General features: G+C 42.5%; 1 protein-coding gene across 1 annotated transcript in view; it reads right to left on the bottom strand.

Annotated features, from left to right (window-relative positions):
- Positions 1–20,379, bottom strand: part of OCA2 (OCA2 melanosomal transmembrane protein) — a 173,540-nt gene that overhangs the window by 125,931 nt on the left and 27,230 nt on the right. The window contains exons 5-8 of the mRNA XM_066621921.1: positions 19,799–19,871; positions 12,255–12,412; positions 10,145–10,227; positions 8,921–9,074 (exon numbers count right to left, since the gene is read on the bottom strand). Of these exons, the coding sequence (XP_066478018.1) occupies positions 8,921–9,074; positions 10,145–10,227; positions 12,255–12,412; positions 19,799–19,871 (468 nt within the window). The remainder of the gene's footprint in view (positions 1–8,920; positions 9,075–10,144; positions 10,228–12,254; positions 12,413–19,798; positions 19,872–20,379) is intronic.

Genomic DNA, 20,379 nt, shown 5'->3' with positions numbered 1-20,379 from the left:
AGCAATAAACTGCATGTGAGTGGAACAGCTTCAGATCTCTGTCAATTCTTATTCGGCTGCCTCGCTAAAAGAACCAAAACCAAATTTATCTCTATCACAAGTCACATTCCTGGGAGCTTCTGATTTCTGGGAGCATTCCTGATTTCGAGCAAAGTCATTGGTGACAGTAATGGAAATGCTCAAGATCCCTCAAGGAGATAGGGAGTGGTGTCAACAGTGTCCCTTTGCTCTGGCAGGCAAGCATAGGGTTAACCCCAAGGCTCTAATTAACAGCTGCAGCCACTAGAGGCAACAAGGTTATTAAGGAATAAAAGCAGCACCTGAAGAAGGGAGAGTTTGGTGGGTGTAGGAGTTTGGAGAGATTGAGAGAGCAGAAGGAAGGAGTTTGGAGGAGAGAGAACTAAACTGATGGATTAATGGGTCTGTTAACTGACTGATGGACTAGCTGACTAATGGACGGATGGGCTAATGGACCCGAGGATTACTGGAACAGAGACTGCTGGAGAGATTGGTGTGTGGTTGCCACTTCCAAGATGAGCTGAGGACCAAGTTGTTGCTGTGATAGTGGAGAAGCTGCTGGCAGGAGAGAGGAGGAAGGAAGGCCTCTGCAGGTTGAACAGGCAAGCCACCCTGGTGGTGGGGTCCAGCAGTGCAGAACTAGGGCAATTGCTGGAGAACACAGGGGAGTTAATTAGCTTAAAGTGGGCATAGGTTCTCTAGGCGAAGTTTGGACAGGGAATTTGGCAAAACACCAACTGCCTTCATCTCTAAATCTAATCAAGAGTGGTATATTAACTGAGAACCTGACCTCCACTTCAAGTCATTGGTTCATTGATGGGCAGTAATTCTACTTTTCCCACTAGCTTCTCTAAAATCTAAAACCTCAAATCAGCCCCCTGGGCCCACTCTTGGTGCCATGGTCAGGTGGATGGACTTGATCAATGGACAGATGTAGGTGTTTTCTGCCTAGCACAGTTTTTCTCAACATTTGTCTTCCACCATACCACTTCACATGGTCCACCTATCCAAAGTACCACCAGAAGTAACTGGCAATGACATCATCACCAGTTACTTCTGGGTTGGGAGGCCAGATGTGATGCGACAAACACCAGTAAGAGGCTCGGGATGGATGGGAAAGCTTTTTCAAGTGTGGAAAAGCATGTTTTGAAGCTCTGTCCACTGAGCTAAACCTACTACTGTTTGCTGTGTAGCACCTCAAGTAGCACTGGTGATACCCATTCCACTGGTTAAGAAACACTGGCCTAGCCCATTGTTCTAACAGCCAGCCACAGTGACATTTTCAATCAACATTCAACACTAAGAATGAATGTCTAAGTTACAGCAATTGCAATGGCAGAGCTGTACAACAGTAAGGCAAGCCTGGGCCATGTTACATAAACATTTCCAATTAGGGTAAAGGGGTCCTGCACATCACAAGGTATAAAATAATACCTTGAGGCACAATATTCCAGACAAACAGGATTGGATATGGAAGACATCTGAAAACTTGTTTGGTTAAGATATCACATAAGAACATAAGAACAGCCCCACTGGATCAGGCCATAGGCCCATCTAGTCCAGCTTCCTGTATGTCACAGTGGCCCCACCAAATGCCCCAGGGAGCACACCAGATAACAAGAGACCTGCATCCTGGTGCCCTTCCTTGCATCTGACATAGCTCATTTCTAAAATCAGGAGGTTGCACATACACAACATGGCTTGTAACCTGTAATGGATTTTTCCTCCAGAAACTTGTCCAATCTCCTTTTAAAGGCATCCAGGCCAGATGCCGTCACCACATCCTGTGGCAAGGAGTTCCACAGACCAACCACATGCTGAGTAAAGAAATATTTTATTTTGTCTGTCCTAACTCTCCCAACACTCAATTTTTGTGGATGTCCCCTGGTTCTGGTGTTATGTGAGAGTGTAAAGAGCATCTCTCTATCCACTTTATCCTTCCCATGCATAATTTTGTATGTCTCAATCATGTCCCCCCTCAGGCGTCTCTTTTCTAGGCTGAAGACGCCCAAACGCCATAACCTTTCCTCATAAGGAAGGTGCCCCAGCCCAGTAATCATCTTAGTTGCTCTCTTGCGACTACTTGCGACTAATCATCTTAGTCACTCTCTTGTGACTCGCTCTCTTGCAACTATGCTGCTTCCACAGACTTAAGTCCAGGTATTGCACACATTTCCCTTCTGCTTCCTACTACTTCCTACTTTGGAATGAGGGGAGCAAATGGAGAATCAGTTTAGGGTGAGCTATAATGAGCTATAATGTGAGCTATAATGTGGGAGGTACATTATGGTAAATTAAAAAGCAAAAAAAGTATCACGAATTGACAAAATCACAAAAGCTCCCCACATAACCCGCTTTCATGAGTAAGAATGAAAGCCAAGTCAGAACTAGTCTTTGGCACATGTGGAAAACAAGCACAACTCCTCCTGATTTTTTTTTATCAAGCTGAACTGAACCAGGCAAATGAGGCAACAATATTTAAACCAAGGACAAATCCATCTTGTATTCTAAACATATCATATAGTTCAGTACTATATCATTATATTGGAAAACTCAGGTTGTCTCTTAAGGTTTATTCAGTTTTATGTTGCGGAACGTATTCAGGCAACCTAATTACTGAATCATCGTTAACAAGTCGCAAGATTTTGCAAGAAGAAATAAATTTAGAATGAAATTTAGGGAGCACTTGAAGGCTACCTGATGTATGCCATTTGAACAACATTCATTCTTTCTCAAAAAGTATGCCAATGTATTCAGATTTAAAGTCAATTGGACAAGTTACAATACACAATCTCTGCCTGGAGGAAAATGCACAAAAAGGTATCAATTCTGGCAACCTCCATAAGGCGCTAATCTGATTCCTGTGTATGCTAAAGAAGATGTTCAATAAAACAACAGGTGAAGATAAATAAAGATGATGTATGGCCAGAAGGAAAACTAACTTCGCTGGCTCACATTCTCCTGATTTGATGTGCTCACTCCCTTGCCTATGCAGATACATAATGTTATTCAGTTTTCCTGGCTCCATAGAAAAGTACAAGCAAAAGTAATATTTTAAACATGCTAACTTAGGCTGAGCATGTTTACTTGGAAATAACTACCACTGAATTCAATGGGACTCACTCCCTAGTAAAAGTGCTTATGACTGCAATATTTAATTCTCTACAGTTGTTTGATTTTTTCTCATTTTTTTATTCATAAAGTTGGGACTAGGAATCACTTGCTTATTTATGTTTCAACTCATGACTTTGCCTTCTTCTGTTTCCGACATTGCTCTCCTGAACAAATTAGCTTGCAAACTGATTATGGATCCTACAAGTTCATTTACAACCCCTACATCAATTTCAAATAATTATCACAACCATTTTACCCAGTGCCACATGAAGAACATAACCTCAAACTCTTCCAATGATACACTTCAATAATCCAAAGCAACACAGTAAAGATTCTTTCAGAAAATTTTCATTCCCTACTTCATTGCACATTCAATCACTATTCAAGAGATTGTCATATTATGTACTATGGGAGAAATTAATCTCAAGCATGAAAAGTTACCATTCAATTGATGAGACCATAGGAAAGAATACAAATTTCAAGCATTTAGAAAGCCTTCAGAACTGTTAGAAATGTGTAGAGGCATTTTGGTTCATTCAAAAAAACAAATGAATAGATTGGGGTAGTCACATGTCTTCAAACACTGGTCCAGTGGGACCATTTTTACTGACTTCAGAAAACCATAAGAAAACTGTTAGATATAACTCATAACCCAATAGAAGGCTTAATCCACCAGCATGTCAGCAACCCGCGTAAAAAGACTACATTCCACAAATAGGGTTGTGTAGGAGTGATTGCTTCAGATTGCTCCAAATAAAAGAATCCAATCCACACAGTTCAGGGGAATGGAAGAAGCTTTACTAGCTGTCTGTCTTAGAAAAACCTCAGGCTCATTCAGATCCATGATAATCTGATGTTCAAATTCATTCTGAATGAGGTTGAGAAGCTGGCTTTGCATTCGTATTGTAAGCAAATGCTCCACTCTCAAACATTCAGAAAAAAATGATGCATTTGCTTACAATACGAGTACAAGTGCATACTACTTAAGTTGAACCTACCCACACTGCAATTCTAGGCACATCATTCAATAATTTAACTGAGTTAAACTGAGTTTAATTACTCCCGGGTAAGTATGTATAGCGACTGCATCCTTAACGAACATTTGATGGGGAATTCAATACACAGGACTTACTCAATTTCAGTATCATTATCTTTCAGGTTTGTACAACATGTATGGTTACCCACAAATGGCTTGGAAACTCCATTCTTGCTGTTTGCCTGAGATTCCAAAAACAAGATGCTGGGTGAGGAGAGTTACCTATAACTAAGAAAGCCACAATATCTTGTGAGCTTCATTTGCGGTTACAGACCAGTTCTGCAGGCCTGCCATATTTATTGCTGAGATAGAATAATGCTGCCCTTATAGTGAAGACAACACGAATTGTGAAGCAGTAAACAAGGTTGATTTGCCTTTCAGGGCATTTTTTTTCAAGATGGCATGAGCTACTGATGTACCACTTCCCAGTCAAATCTTATTGGGCTTTAGAACTGGTGGAATGGGAATGCTGCCAGTATTAACTGCTACAAAAATATCATGAAGTACTTTCTGGAAGCATACTATGTAGCATGCTGTCAGGAAGGTTGGTGCCTTCCCACTCGCGTTGCTCTCCCACCATCAGCTGGAGCAGGTAAGTCAGCAAGAGAAGCAGGAGATGTAGGGAAGGGCAGAATGGGGCAAAACTGGGCAGGGAATAGGTGTGACAGAAATGAGGAGGCTGCAGGATCCAGTGGTGAGGGCATGTACCAGATCATATCCCTTTCTCTCAGACTTACACTTGCAAAATCGCTAGCACAGGTTCAAAGAGAACCATTGCAGAGTGGGAGGCTTACACTGCAGGATTTAACTCCCCTCTCACCTCTGAAACCTCCTGATCCACCATCCCCCAGGGCTGGATACATCCATTTTTGGCACAACTGCAATAGCAGGGGTGGGGGAACAATAGAATTGGGCTCTGAAACTGATAATTTTTTTAAAGAAAGAGTTGACAGAAGAGCTCAAATTGACAAAGGTATCCAGACAAAGGTATCCAAAGGTATGACAAATTACAAGGTATCCAGGGAAACACACACAAGTGAAAACCACTTTCCACTAACTATGACCAGTGCACATAGTCACAGGTAGGCTACATTTTCATTGTTTCTATGTTTAAATATATATAAAGCTGAGATGCATGTCTGTTTGTCTTTCGTCATCAAACTAGTGGCAGACCTGCCATTAAGTGAAAGGGGTAAATGTCCCGGGTGTGGAGCACTACGCGCTTCTAGACCTGTGTGGAAGCCTCACTGAGGTTCCCGACACAGTTGCTGGAAGCACAGTTTAAGACCGCAGAAAAGCCCCAGCAGGTTTTCCTGATGCGTCCTGGAGTCGCGCGAGGTTCCATTTCACACCAAGTGGGGGGGGGAGCAAATTTGCACACAGGGGGGCAACGGCATCCTGTGGGGGGAGCCATCGTGGACCTTTGCCCCAGGGTGCAGGGGCTGCAGAGGTCTGCCACTACATAGAACACTCACAGCAGTTTAAAACCAAAACACCTGTGTTCAATTTGCTTCAGTCACTAAAATGTATAATTTTAGTTGTTCCATTGGAATGCTGTGGGCTTTTATGAGCAATAACTGATGTAACAGTATTCCTTTTTTCCTTGAATTCAGCATTGTTTGAAATGCATGCTGCCTGATTTTAATGTCTCACCTTCTGGATTGCAACTATTTTTCCTTATACATTTCAGCTTTATTGTTATTCCTTTTACTATCTCATTTCCTTTGTAGCTATTCTTTTTACTATCATTTATAATTTCTTAAACCGAACTCTGATGCTGCTTAATAAAAGGAGTTTAACGTTTGGGTGCATGAGAAGTGTGTGTACGCATAGGTGGGCATGCGCACATAGAGAGGTGTTCTTGCACACAGTTAAATTTTTAAGGCTTTATGGCTCTCTTTCCCCTTGCATGCCTTAGGCATACTGGAAGCTGTACAGTTGCATTCAATTAACCTAGCTTAATATTCTGCTGCCTGCCTGCCAGCCTCCACCAGAAAAAGAAAACAAAAATATACAATGCAAGATGAGGCCACGTGCACAGCTCGTATCAAAACGTGACACATCTCAACATTAATTTTATGAGGGAGGTGAAAATTTTTTTAAAAATGGGACAATCTTGAAAGTAGCTTTTCTGCTTCGGGTTGAAAAAAAAATGGTACCATGCTGATTGTTGCTAGAAAACAACACTCTTTGTGCAAGAAAGCCAGGCAAAAAGAACACTGCAGTGGAGAGCAGTGCCCAAGCCTTGGAACAGTAAGCAGCACCATCCAGTGGCTGAACACCAAATGCAATCTGAATTTTCAGCCCAAGTTATAGTTAGTTTCCAATGTATTATAGATGAAAAAGAATCCTATATCTACTTACAGAGAAAGAATGAGATAACAAGTTATAGCAAAATATCCAAGCAAACACAGCTATAAAACAAATACAAAATTTGGTGCAGATTGTACCGTAAAAACAAAAGATGATGGAGGGGGAATCCATATTTGGAAGACATAACTGAGGGGAGGGAAACATATAGTTGTGTGGCTAGACGGAAATCACCTACTGCCCTTTGCCTTGCTATTCCTAAACTTCAAACAGCTGTGGGAGTTCAGATCCTACATTCTTTATAATTTCACAGAGTAGTGAGAGCACTTTAATCTTTGAGTCAAAGGTTACCTTGGACCCTGCTTCATCCACTGCTTCTGGGAAACATTTTGGGACTGGGGCAGTGTAGGTGGATCCACACTCGCTGCTGTATGTAAAACAGTCCATCCTGAAGAGACAATTGCTGGTGGAACAACACACCTTCATGCAGCTTCTTAAAAGCCTAAGTGAGCCTTTGCTGGCTGCTAGACACCAAAACCCTATATGTGCAATTACAAGCAGCAAGAGGCATGTCCAGGGCCTGTACACTGAGCAGGGTTCTAACCAGGCTCCTGCAACTTCAGCTCACAAGTAGATCTAAAATGGCTTGAGATGGAGCCCTTGGAGTTGGTGCTGGGGGCCCCAAGATCAACCCCTAGGCAAGGTTAGCCTCAGTTATGGCAAGTGGAGAGGGTTCCAGCACCCATGTCCTCTTCCCTAGAGGCCTTTGGCTCTTCTTGGGGGTTTCTGGGATTTGGCCCTGATGGTTTAGCCTCCTTATCTCTCATAGGCCTCCTTATCAGTCTGCTTATCAGTCTGCTGATTCTGCTTACAGAGGGCTGGTTCCTGGCCTGGCCTGTCCCTTCCTCCTCACTAGTCACTTCAAGTCAAGCTCTTAGGTCACCTCACCCCTTTCGCCGGCCCCCCTCTCAGGCCCCACCTGCAGCTGCCAGAATCAGCTCCCTTCTAGGCCACCTGGCCAGGGTCCTGTCAACTTGGCCCACGGCCAGGGCAGGTGCTACAGGAGTGGAACTTCCAGCTTTTGGGGCCAAAGCTTGTCCTAGAATGCCCAGTGATCTGAAATGATACTGGTGGCTTCCTCTTGGTTAAAGAAATGGCAGATCAGCATGGGATAACTCAGACTTCTTTAGAGAAACCAGAGACCAAATAATGTTTTTAAATTTGTTGCACAGTTGAGATCTCTTTTTATACTTGTCATGAATGAGTACATGTTAGGCCTAGGTTGGCATGTGAAGCCTGAACCAAACTAAGATAGTGTAACTGAGAAGTTGCTAGCAGTTCCCAGTTGCAGGAATGTGAGTAAATAAACAAAAGGATTTGTTGTCTCTCCTTTGCTGACCAGGAAGGACAGATAACAAGAATTACAACCAATTGGAATGTTTAGCACCTTAGGAGACAGAGAGGCGCCTTATCAAGGGTGATGGAGTGCAGCTGTGGATCTCCAGTTGGGCGGGGCAAGAACTATGAGGGGTTAGCAACAAGGCCAACTTCGAAAAGGTTCTGTTCCTCAAGGGTTCTGATCGAACAGTCTAATAAGTATGAAGTCACCTCAGTACTATTAGCATAAGAAGTATAATAATGAGTGCCCAGGGGGTGTGAGCAGGCTTTCTTGAACAGAGTTTTGGGTGCAACATCCTGCACGCGTGTGAGCTCCATTGTCCATCATGGGCACCTGGCCTCATAGGTAGCCTTGTAGCTAAAAGATCTACAAGAGTAACTGACCCAGGTGAGAGATAGGTATTAATAGAGATAGCCAGCTAGCTTTATTATTTTATTGCTGATATGTTTCCTAGATGTTTATGCCTCTAGCATTTGCTGCCTTATTGTAGAGTGTGTAACCTTATGTACTTAATAAACTAAAATATCTTTTACTAAGTTGTTTCATTGTCTGTTGGGGACAAAGATTCAGAATCCTGCCTAGCCGTTCAGCAAGCTACCAAGTGCTCATTGAGGTCTAGTAACTTGAGGACTGAGGTTTTAATTGGAGAAAGAGCTCAGTGCCGGCAAGGAATAGAATTAAGCCTAGAGGGTCTCAGTGTCCCTGGACTGAGGCACTGGCACGTACAGGGTGGTGGTAGTACTACTGGGAATGGGGCCTTGAGGGCTTTAGGGTTCGAAAACCAAGAACCCTGGGCACCCAAACCCCCCTTTGTTTACGACAATACTCCATTTCCAATCCCATAAAATTGGCAAATTCAAAAATAAACAAAAAGTGATCCAGACTGAGGCTCACTGACCATAGTCCATGTACTTGGCAACAATGAGCTGATATCTATCCTAGTTTTGTTTAGTAATTTTGAAATTTATTGTCAGAAACTATCCTGTGCCTATTTCCCTTTAATTAAAAAAAAAAAAAAAAGAAATTGCAAATTCTGTGCTTACCTCAAATATGATCAGCACATAAACACCAGCTAAAATGACTGATGCTATTATTACTTGGGTCTCCACATTGGCATGAAGATATTGATGTGTCATGGAAAGAGGAACAACGTCTGATTCCTGAACAAGAGCTTGAATGCTTATGAAATTTTCTTTGCTGTTGAAAGAGATTTCAAAAAATGATGTTTGGTAGGCTGAAACAGTAATAGCTAAATTTTCTAAGCAATACTATATCTATTAAATGTTAAGACAGCTTTCCTGCAGCTATTATAATGTTCCCAAGCCAGCGATTGCCATGATTAGAATTTTATTAAACATTAAGAATAATATTGATGGCATTTTTACCACTAACACTTATCTGAAATTCCACTTTAGTACAAAATATGGAGCTCCTGAAAGAGTTTAATGTGGATCAGAAAAGAATCCAGGAAATGTTAAAATTAGTTTCAGCATCACTTGTGAAGATCGCCTTCTCATTCTTTTCTGCTATCAGAAGATTTCAGTGCTGTTAGGCTATAGCTGCAATCCTATTTAGGGCCAGCCCAGAGCATGCAGCACTGCCGACATAGCGAGTGCTGCATGCTCCAGACCAGCTGGGACCAGCTTTCTCCTAGCCAAGAAGCCTAGGAGACATAAGTAAAGAACAATTTTACTTAACTCTCCATAGGCTGCCTGGTTCCCGATGGATCTCCTGAGACCTACATCAGGTTCTTTGGCTGACTGTAGACAGGATTGGCCTGGCCCAATCCCACTCAATCCACCTCTGCCACCAATTTACCATTGACGGTGGAGGTTCCACAATTCACCACTGGCAGAGTGTTTACCAGCTGCATGCCGTCGACAGCGAGCTGCAGAATGGCAAAGTAACTACAACTGTGGTGGGCATTAAGCTGGTCAATTGTGAGATCTGCCAGCATAATGTGAGGGTAGAATCAGGCTATAGTTTGATGAGAGGGAAGGGAGGGGGTTGGGCTTCAATCTTCTTCCCAGCAGCAGGGACAATGGATAAAGGGCTCCTGCTAGGTACACAAGCATGAGGACTGAAGTTCCCTCTGAACAATTACTAGATGTGTAAGGTTTATGAACATGCTGTAGTCTCTTACACAGGTGAAGAGTGCTATCCATTAAAAAAAAAATCAGGATTTGAACCATATTGACTATTTGGATATCTACTAAATTTAAATTAAACTATGGCTTCAATGGAGTTCTTTGGTTTCATGAACCAACCTGCTTAACATCTCAAAGGTTCTGGTCACAATAACTTGTTCATTTTTCCTAACATTTAAAGGTAGGGTCCAGTTGTATAAGATCTACAAGAAAAAAAAAATGACATCAATGATTTAAAAGAAGATTCATGCCCTTGCTTGATCTTTCCTCCCTCTGCTTTATCAGTTGAAAATTTGTTGGAAAAGACTTATTGAAAAGACACACAACATAAATACCTTCTTCAACCAATGGTAAAGACAGCCAGGAAATATGACTTCTAGTTGACTACTATCCCTTTGTTAGACTAATAGTTCAGAATAGTTGTTTGATGCTTCATCCATAGGACTCAAAAGTCAGCATATTATAGTATTTCCTAATAAATGGGGAACGTCTCTGTGTCATGGTTTCAATATGGATCAGGCCACAGAAGTGTGGGGTGGGGGCAGTAGGGGAGGCAGAACCACCCCACCGGAGTCCTTCAAAAGTGCACCACTGTTATGTGAGTGTGCAAGTAGTAACAGCCCATGCACGCTGAACAGCTTGCACACTCATAAAGGCAGCAGCAGAGCTTTTTGAAGGACTCTGGTTGGGCAGTTCTGCCTCACCTGCCACCCCCACACTGCATGTCCCCGGATTAGGATCCGCCACAGTTGCTGTTTGCCAAACATTAAAGGAATGGAAATACAACAATGCACATCCATTGTCACATCTAGTTAAGTCCAGACGTGGCAAATTTTGGAAAGCAAAATGAGAGAGGTACAGACATACAGACAGAATAGCTGGAATTAGCTGAAACTGAATCCGCAGTTTCTTTCTTACTGCATCCAAAGATTCTCCCCTGCAAATTGCCCATTATCCCTCCCCCATTTTTACTGTTATTCTTTTATTATGTTGGTCATTTTTAGTTATGCTTTAATCACAATGAATTGTTTTTATATATATTTTGTATGCTCTGTAAGCCACTTTGGGTGCCCATGTGGGATAAAAAAGGAATGAATGAATAAATGAATGAATTTCCCTTTCTGTTCGGCTTACTTTTAGTCTCATACTTTTAGTCTTACTTTTAGTCTCATTTGTGAGGGAGTGAACAATTTGCAATGCATAATCAGGGCCTAGGAGAAGAGGGTAAAGGGGGTAATTTGTATCCGGGCCCAGGATCAGAAAGGTGCCCATGAGCCAAAGGAGGGGGCTCAGAAATTTCCTGGGATCTTATATTTTCCAATTGCACCCAGACTCACTGCCCGTGCAGGCTGCTGGGGGTATTACTGTGGGCACATAGCAGTGACTACTGCCATAAGCCATACACAACAGGCTCAGGAATGCATACATTCCTTAACAGTGTCACATCTGGGAGGAAACTGACCTGCAACAGTAGCTCTTTGGCTTGTAGATCTGCTTACCATGAAGGAGTGTAGAGGAGCTCAGTGACACAGCTGCAGGACTGCAGCTGCTGCAGAAGTCACTTTTGGTCTACACAGGACAATTTCCATTCTAGTGTTAGCCTAAATTCAATGATACTAATCTCCTGCAATGATTTTCTATATTTGAAATATTTTAGAGAGACTTAGGAGTATGTTTGGTTTTCCGTATTACTGTATCTAGCTGCCAACACCAGACAGGTAGGGAGACCTGAGCTCTGCATTGGGAAGACTGGTTCCAAACCTTGGCTCCAAAGACTATTCCAGCTGTTGTCACTTTTCCCCTGACTGTTTTACCTCCATTCTGCCCACCTCCATTGTAACCTGCATTGCCACCCCCCAACTCTGTTACATCCCCTCCCTCTTTGGGAAGGGGCCCAAAAGAAACTTTGAACCCCCTGATAAAATTCCTCTCAGTGGCCGTGGGGATAATATGCAGATTAAGCAAGGCCTACCACACGCTTACGTGCTCCCAAGGACCCCACAATCTAATGGTGTTTTGACGAAACTGCATGGTTAGAAACCTCATTTTGTTGACATTCATTTCCACCCAGAACCAACTTTTGAACTGCGGCTTTATGCAAACCTTCTTGGTACATAGATATACATCCTCACACTCTCCTCACTACATTTAAGATGACTTATGACAGTGAGCATTTCCCAAGTCTTATGAATGTAAAACGGAAGCAGACCGTGGACTTCTAACACCTTACCTGCTGCTGGCGTCTCCTTCTAGGCCCAGAGTCTTCCACATGTCCAATTTGAACTACAACAAATCCTTCTGATTTCTGATCTACCAGATTGGTTACAAAAGGACCTCCCAGTTCTACCTTTAGAAGGGCAGAATCACGAAAATTGGTAACGTTCATCGCTGATATCAAGACAGTCAAGGATCACAATTTTAACAGAAAGGAGAAAACATGAAACACTTTGATTTACCTTATTCATTCTGCCACCACAAAAAGAAGCTTTCTCTGGTTTAGTTTGGCTCCAGCGATCCAAACCAATTCCACATGCTTTAGAACACAACTGTTTCTATAACAACTACCTGGAAATTGGTTCAGAAACAGGCAGGTGTCCTGTTTCAGAGAATTAAATTGAAGAACATTCAAAATGCCTATATAAAAGCACTCCTGTCCTAAATCTTATTGATGAAACTCTGATGAATGTGTTCAAATCTATAAACAGCAACAAAGCAGAACAATAGCCACAGCAGCAAGAAAGGTAAACACACTGGAGAAAAATTCATGGGTTGTATGCTTTTTCCTCTGTCACATTAGAGGAGGAAGGAGTGCTCATTCTCCCTTTATCCCTGTGGCAATTGGCAGGGGTAGGTATTGAGCTCAGTATTATTTCTTAAATTTTTTTGATAGTGTGTGGGGAGGGAGAGTGAATCACAGCAAAACCATTGTAAAGGGGGTACACTTGCTTTCCACTGTACTGCCTGGATTCTATTTGGAACCAAAGCAAGGGACAAATGGCAATGTCCCCCTAACCCAGTGATATTCTCTCTCTCTCTCTTCCAAACATATGCGCACACAGAGCGAGAAAGAGAGAGAGAAACACATTATTTTCAAACATTAAAAGGAAAAAAACACTGAACCAAAATACAAATTACAAGTAATGTATATTTTGGCCCTTACAAAATGCATTTTTGCTACATTGCCTTGGCTGCACTTGTTTTCCAAAATGGACTGATAACAGCATTACCTAATACAACTGACAATCTGAATTCACTGTATAATTGCTACAAATGAAATCACTACCCAGAAAGATTAAGAATACTGCCAGAAAACCACAATAATATCCTTTTGAACAAAACTGTCAGTAGGAGACGTTTAATACTACAGTGTCCGGGGGTGGTGGAAGAGAAATCTGCTACATTTTCCGGGGCCAGATGAACTGGATACTATATGGCTTAAATTCTCTATCTCACTTTTGAATTGCTGTGCCTCAAAAGATTTGCTGACCTGTATTAATTAACCTAATGGCCGTGGGGCATTTTGATGCCGTGTAGGCCATTTTATGAGTATAGCCAATAATTTGTATCTGCAAAAAAGCTTCAGGTGCACATAATTACAGCTGCTTCCTTTTTCACAATTTGACTAAAATATACCCTATAATTATACAAATGGCACATTCAAAAGCCATTACAAAGGAAACTTGAAATTATAGGAAGAAAACAAACTTTATTTTCATGATATCATATCCATAAAGAACAAAGCAGCTAGTATAGCTTTAACTGAAAGCTCCTACCTTGCATCACACGTAAAATGTGGCATCCTCTGCAGGACTAATTTGAAGCACTTAACCAGGAGGCTCATTGGCTATATGTTAATTTTCAGACAATAGCAGCCACCTGACCTACAAAGCAGTTTGATTTCAAAGCCTGTGTGCAATAATTGCAATGAAACAAGTATAAAACTAAGTACTCCGGGTTATTATAAAGAGAAAAAGATGAACTAGCAAACTTAATACATGCCCTACATAGCCAAAGACTACTTCCCGCTACATGCCCAACCATGGCCTTCTAATGAAATGGCACATCTGGGCCTTGGCTGACCTGCATGTCACCTTCCTCTGAAACAAATACTGTATGAGCAAGTGTTGGGTGCAGTCTAAACTGAGAAGCATCACCAGGATTGGGCTAACGGGGGGGGGGGGAGAGAGAGAGGCCAGTGTGGTTGGGATAATAGAGTTAAATCTACAAATGTAGTGGTTTGCAAAAGAATGGTTTTACTTCCTTTCACTTTAGAACAGGAAGCAAATATTAAGAACCTTGACTAGCTGCTATAGGAACACTACAGGAGGCGATAATGAGAACACTAACAGGAAGTCCTCTAACAGCTATGAGTCTAGCTCAGGGTTCTCCAAACTTTTCATTACAAGGGCCACATCATATATTTTGCACATTTTCACAGGCCAAAAAAAAATTGGTTTTATAAACATATGAACGAAATTTAAATGAATAAATAAGATTTACTTGGATCTTTTTTGTAACCAGCATATGATTCAGAACAAAAGAGAAATGTGACTAATAATAATAATAATAATAATAATAATAATAATACTGGTATTTATATACCACCTTTCTGGTCATTGGATTACTCCTCTGACTTTATTCAAGGCTGTTCACATAGGCAGGCTATCTCTAAACCCACAAGGGGATTTTTACAATAACAGAAAGGTTCTATCTTTCAAGAACCGCACAACATTTCAGATGGATCTTTCACGGTCTGGTATCACTTCTGGCCTCCAGTTGCCTCCCACGCAGCTCCTTCATCTCTCACTTGAAGGGCAGCCAAGTCGCTTCTTTGCCCACACCAAAGAGCAGGTAGAATAACTCAGCTCAGCTTGCCAGCTGCTTCAAGGTCTCCCCATTCACAGAGCTGCCAGTGGCCTTGAACTGGTGACCTTCGGATGTTATTTTTGGGCTAATGGAGGCTCTACCCTCTAGACCAGACCTCCACATTGAAGTAAAACTGAGAAATGATCAGTAATCAGTAAAAATGTCAAGTTTTTAAAAAATGCTCTGATAAAAAAAAAGTGTTGCTGCAGACCAGATAAAATCTTGTGGTAGGCCGGATGTAGTCCCCAGGCCATAGTTTAGATATCCCTGGTCTAGGTTATTGCTGTCTGCTTCCTGTTCCAAAGCGAAAGGAAGAAAAAAAATCTCCCTTTTACAAAGTGTTTGCAAAGAAGAGAGGAGATCATTTGCATGACAGGGAGAATTTAAGTAGGATTCAAGGCTATCCGCAGTTTCAGGTATCCGTGGTAGAAGCAGGAACCTATCTTTCATGGATACTGGTGGACACCTATATTCCTATACACACCTAATTGTTCACCCATGCACATTTTTACAAAAGTATTTGTGGAAGGCCTGTGCATCCACATACGGAGAAAGAGAATTTATTGTTGTCCATAGAGTGGGGTCCTCGGTATCCATAGGGGATCCATTCCACAACCCCCTGCAGATACCAAATTCAGTGGATAATGAAATCCATGGGGACCATGCTGGTAAACCGGAAGTGCCTTTCAGAAGCCTCTGGGAGGCCTTCTGAGGCACAGGAAGGTTGTTCACGACCTCACCATGCCTCAGAATACCTCCCAGTCACGACTGGAAGGCACTTCCGGTTGCATCAGGAGGTCTTTGAGGCCCTTCAGCCATGGGCTTGGCATCTGTAGATACTCATATCCAGAGATGCCAAGCCCACAGAAAAGAAGTACATGATCCTCTGGATTATGGCCTTTGCTTTTCTCTTTCAAATCTTCATCACCTAAAATATTTTAGCCACTTTTTTTGGTTTCTTGCATTCATTGAGAAAGGGAACAAGATTATGCATGCTATCCCTATTCTCCCATCTCAATGCATTTAGCTGAAGGTCTTCCTAGAGATGATATGCATATAATGATATATAAGCAGATCTCTCTCCATACAATCAGAAACAGGTGCATGCACATTTTAAGGTGCATGCACAGGGAGGGACAAGCCACCACAAGTCTGGTTGAAGACCAGAACTGACTCAATACATGTACAAACTATTCACACATACATCTATATGTGGGGGTTAGGAAACCTGCAAAAAAGCAGGGTACCCAATCATGCAGACAAGCCTACAATGTACAGTTTGCATACGCTTTTTTATCCTTCAGCTGAATGTGGACAGGCCAAAAGCAGGGCTTACCTCCCCATACTCATTCAATATACATATGTTGAACACCTGAAAAGCAAGGGGGTCTCCCAATTATGTAGAAAGCAATCTCGTAGTACGTGCGTATAGCTGTAGGCCCATAGGAACTATGCTGACCTTCAGGTTTCAAACCTTCAGCCTGCCTGAAGGATCAAGGAAGGGGGCACACAACTGGCTCCCTATATCCATGTATTCAGTAAAACTCTGAAAGGGGCTTTTGGCTCAATCCTATGGGTGTGTGTGACAGTGTATATCCTGATACGCTGTCATAAAAGTGCCAGCGATGGCACAAACACTGCACCACTGCCAGGCCATTTGGGGCCACCACCCCAAAGCAAGGCAGTTCCATCTCTGTTAAGTTGGTGGCGAGGGCATGATGGATCCCCGCAGCAGCAGCTTGCACCAGGATTTAATCCCCTCTTTCCCACTCCATCTTGTCCCTTCTCTCTCCACAGACTGACATCAGCTACATAACTGGTGTAGGTCTCTGAGGAGATTCACAGAAGTCCAGGAAAGCCACCTAGAGGTAAGAATTTGTCTCTGGCTGGCTTTCGGGTCACCCCCCCCCCCACCAGCACAGTACATAGCGCGTGCTCTGCTTGCACAGTTGCAAACTATAACATGGAAGGGTAGGATTGGGTTGTTTGTCTCAGTGATTGTGAGCCCACAATACAAATAAATGAATCTATGGGGCTAAAATGAGAAACAAATCATTTGCTCAACAAACGGTCCATGAGAGATTAGTAATCTAGATATGGTAAATTAATCTTAAATTGTTGGCAACCTTCAGTCTCGAAAGGCTATGGTATCGCGCTCTGAATGGTGGTTCTGGAACAGCAAATAGTGTGGCTGAAAAGGCCGATTCGGGAGTAACAATCCCTTCCACACCGGGAGTAAGTGCAGTCTGTCCCTGGTCTGTCTCCCTGGCTATGGGCCTTCCTTCTTTGCCTCTTTGCCTCAGACTGTTGGCCAAGTGTCTCTTAAATAGTCTTAAATAGTCTTAAATCTTAAATAGTCTTAAATAGTTTTAAATCTTAAATAGTCTTAATGTAAGTGGGGAGAGCAGAAATTATTGCTTGAAAGAAGGAAGTGAGGGGACGTTTGGCTTGACTGATTGATATCATTATCAAATAAGACTACTGATTATCTTATCTCTAAAAGTTTCTTTATATTATGATAATTTGCTATGTTCAAACCCTGCCCTCCATTTCCCTATATAAAGGGTTATAATTTTGGATAGATTAGAGCAGAAGTTATTACGAACACAGCATGAAAGAAGTGCAGTAATGAATGGCAAAGTAGAGCAAGTAATTCAGAACAGGCCAATAAAACTAAAAATTGCTTCCATTATGGGAAAAAGCAGACATATTTCATTGCCATCTCTAATTTGTTTGCCCAGAGCATCTGAAGCACTGTTGGTGATTTTAAATCTACCAGACCTCAGATCATTGAGGATTCTCAATTGACAATAACCTGGTAACCCTAAATGGATAGGGTAAAAATAAATTGATAAATATCAGATCTGGTCTAATTTGGAGATGGGAGGGTGGGAGCTCTTATAACCCCAGTTTTCAGAGATGCCTCTTGTCTCAGCTAGTGATAGCTCACAATCTGCATAGATACTTGGACTAACTGTCCAAAAACATTTTACAAACAACAAGCCAAGCACACAGCACTTCCAATAAAAGAATGCTTGTAGTGTGTGTTGGCACCAAACACCTCCCATTGTAAAAGCTCACATTTAAGCCAATAAGCCACAGATGAAAAGACTTCAATAAGCCGCAACTTCACCATTTTGGAAAATTACACTGAAGCTATGTAATTTGAATCCTTGCCAAAGTGGAAAGCAAGTGCATTTGTGCTAAAAATAGATTTTGAGTAAGTCTTTAGAGACATAGAAAATTCTCATCAATCCAAGGAAGCACATGTGGGCGAGGCTGGACGGACGCATGGTTCACTGCCTTTGCGTCTCATTGCAGCAGCCAAGCCACCTCAGCACCGAGCATCAAGTGTGCATTGGAAACAGGGCAAAGCAAGGAAAATTAATTATGGGAAACAAAGAGAGGAAGCAATCCCATTGTGCCAGGTAACCATGGTGCAACTGGACCATCTCATTGGACTCGTGGCCAGAATAATGACCCTTAATAAATCCTAAGAGGTGATTTAAAATAATTTTAAAATTAATGTTCTGCCAATATCTGTTTTGAAACTGTTCTACCCACTTCCTCATGTAGCGCAAGCGAACAGTCCACTCTCATTCCCAACATATTAAGCTGATATGAATAGCACAAGCCTGCCCACCCATGCTATGTGAGTTATAACTGATTAATAGGACTATAGCAATGGTTCCCAAACTGGTGCTGTGATCCACCAGGGGAACCGAAAACAGGGCATTTCCCCTTAAGGGGAGTGGCCCTGCTCCAATGGCAGCAACAGCGCTGCAGGAATTGCGGCACTGTCCCTTCCAAGGGGCTGTTTTACTTACCTTGGGGGCAGCACTGGCCTCCTGCAGTGTCCTGGAGGCTTGCAGCCCCCTCGGATCTCTTCCATGGCTGTTGTAAACAGCCCTTATCTCTGATCTAAAGCTACTTCCTGTTTTCCAGCAAAAACCAGAAGTAGCTTTAGATCAGAGCTGTTTGCAGTAGCAGTGAAGGCGATCAGAGAGGGCTGTGAGCCTCTAGGACTCTGCAGGAGGCCAGCACTGCCCCCCAGGTAAGTAAAAAATTCCCTTAGAAGTGGTAGTGCTGTGACTGCTGTGGTGCCATCGCTGCCCCCCTCTCCGCCACACAAACACTTACCTGGTTCCCAACTTCCCTGTAGGAGTTGGGAAAACTGGACTATGGCAATGTTTATCTTGTTTCTAGAGTGAGGAAGGGAGCAGACAGCAGCAAGATTCACAGGGTACCTTGTTAGGACAGCAATGCCTTGGGCTGCTGTTGAGTGGCCTGAGAATTGTTAAGAAGTGCCTCACATAGTCATGGTGCAATGATATGAGGTTCTACTTGTGTGCTGTTCTCAAGGGCTGGATGGTTGCTATAGCAGGTACACTAGTGGCTGTGTGGACTCGGCCTCTAATATGCCTGTGCAAAGCATTTCTACCTTGCCCTCTGTGTGCCACTGTCAGCAAATAAAATTGAGGCCATAATGCAAAGAATAACCGAATTTAAGTTTTCTTTCCCTATGAGTTTTGTTGCTCCCATCGAAACTACCACTTACCCTTTCAGCAACTGCATTTCATTTTGCACCAAGTGATTTTCACAGTGATATGCAGAGAGCGTATTAAGAGAGATATAAAAGAAAACCAAAACCTTGCAGTCTTCATTATCTCTTGGATAACAAACTCAGGGGAACAGATTTGCGAAACAATTAATTCACTAGTTTAAAAGCAGTCCCAGGGCACAGCATCGGAGGATCAAAAGAAATAAATCACTGTCAGTATTTAATTTAGCAAGCAACAAGTCAGCCATTTCCTATCAGCCATTTTGAATCAGCCTACTGTCAGCAGCTCAATACCAAACTGCTCAATTGCTGCTGTTTAAAAAAACCACATAATGGATGAAGGATACTGTAGCTGTCCCTAGGCGACACAGCCAGCATCTGCCAGGGAGTTCCATTTTCGGGATGAATGCTGAATAAAATCTGAGATGGTACATAAAAATGGTTATGCCATAAATTGCCAAAGTGATAAATAAACCATAACTAATTATTAAGATCTGCCAAAAAAAAAATTTGGAAAGAGACTGATAGATTTTTAACACTATCTCTAAAGCAGGAATCCTGCCACTAAGCTTTATGTCCCAAATACATACCTATTGAATTGTGGTATACGCTGAGAGCAGTTACACATGACATGGGCAATCCTACCTAATTCCCCAGGCAGCAATACAAGAGCACCAACGGGGTGTGCGCTGCAGATCCCACAGGAGAGTTTCAGGTCCCAGAGGACTCCTTCAGGTAAGAACATTTGTTCCCTTGACCAGGGTAAGCCTCCACTGTCCTGATGGGTCTACTTGGAGCTGCACTGGCTACTTTTGCTGGCACAAGTCCAAGTGGACCCAGGACAGGAAATCAAAGCCAGGAAGGGGGTTAGGATTCCAGTGGGGCTTATGCTGCCAATACTGCCGCCTGGCCTCAACACACCCCCTCC

This window comes from Tiliqua scincoides, chromosome 3 (genome assembly GCF_035046505.1).
Source record: "Tiliqua scincoides isolate rTilSci1 chromosome 3, rTilSci1.hap2, whole genome shotgun sequence".
Classification (NCBI taxonomy): Eukaryota; Metazoa; Chordata; class Lepidosauria; order Squamata; family Scincidae; genus Tiliqua; species Tiliqua scincoides.
The sequence above is the reverse complement of the archived record's forward strand: the minus strand, read 5'-3'. Positions and strand labels throughout refer to the sequence as shown.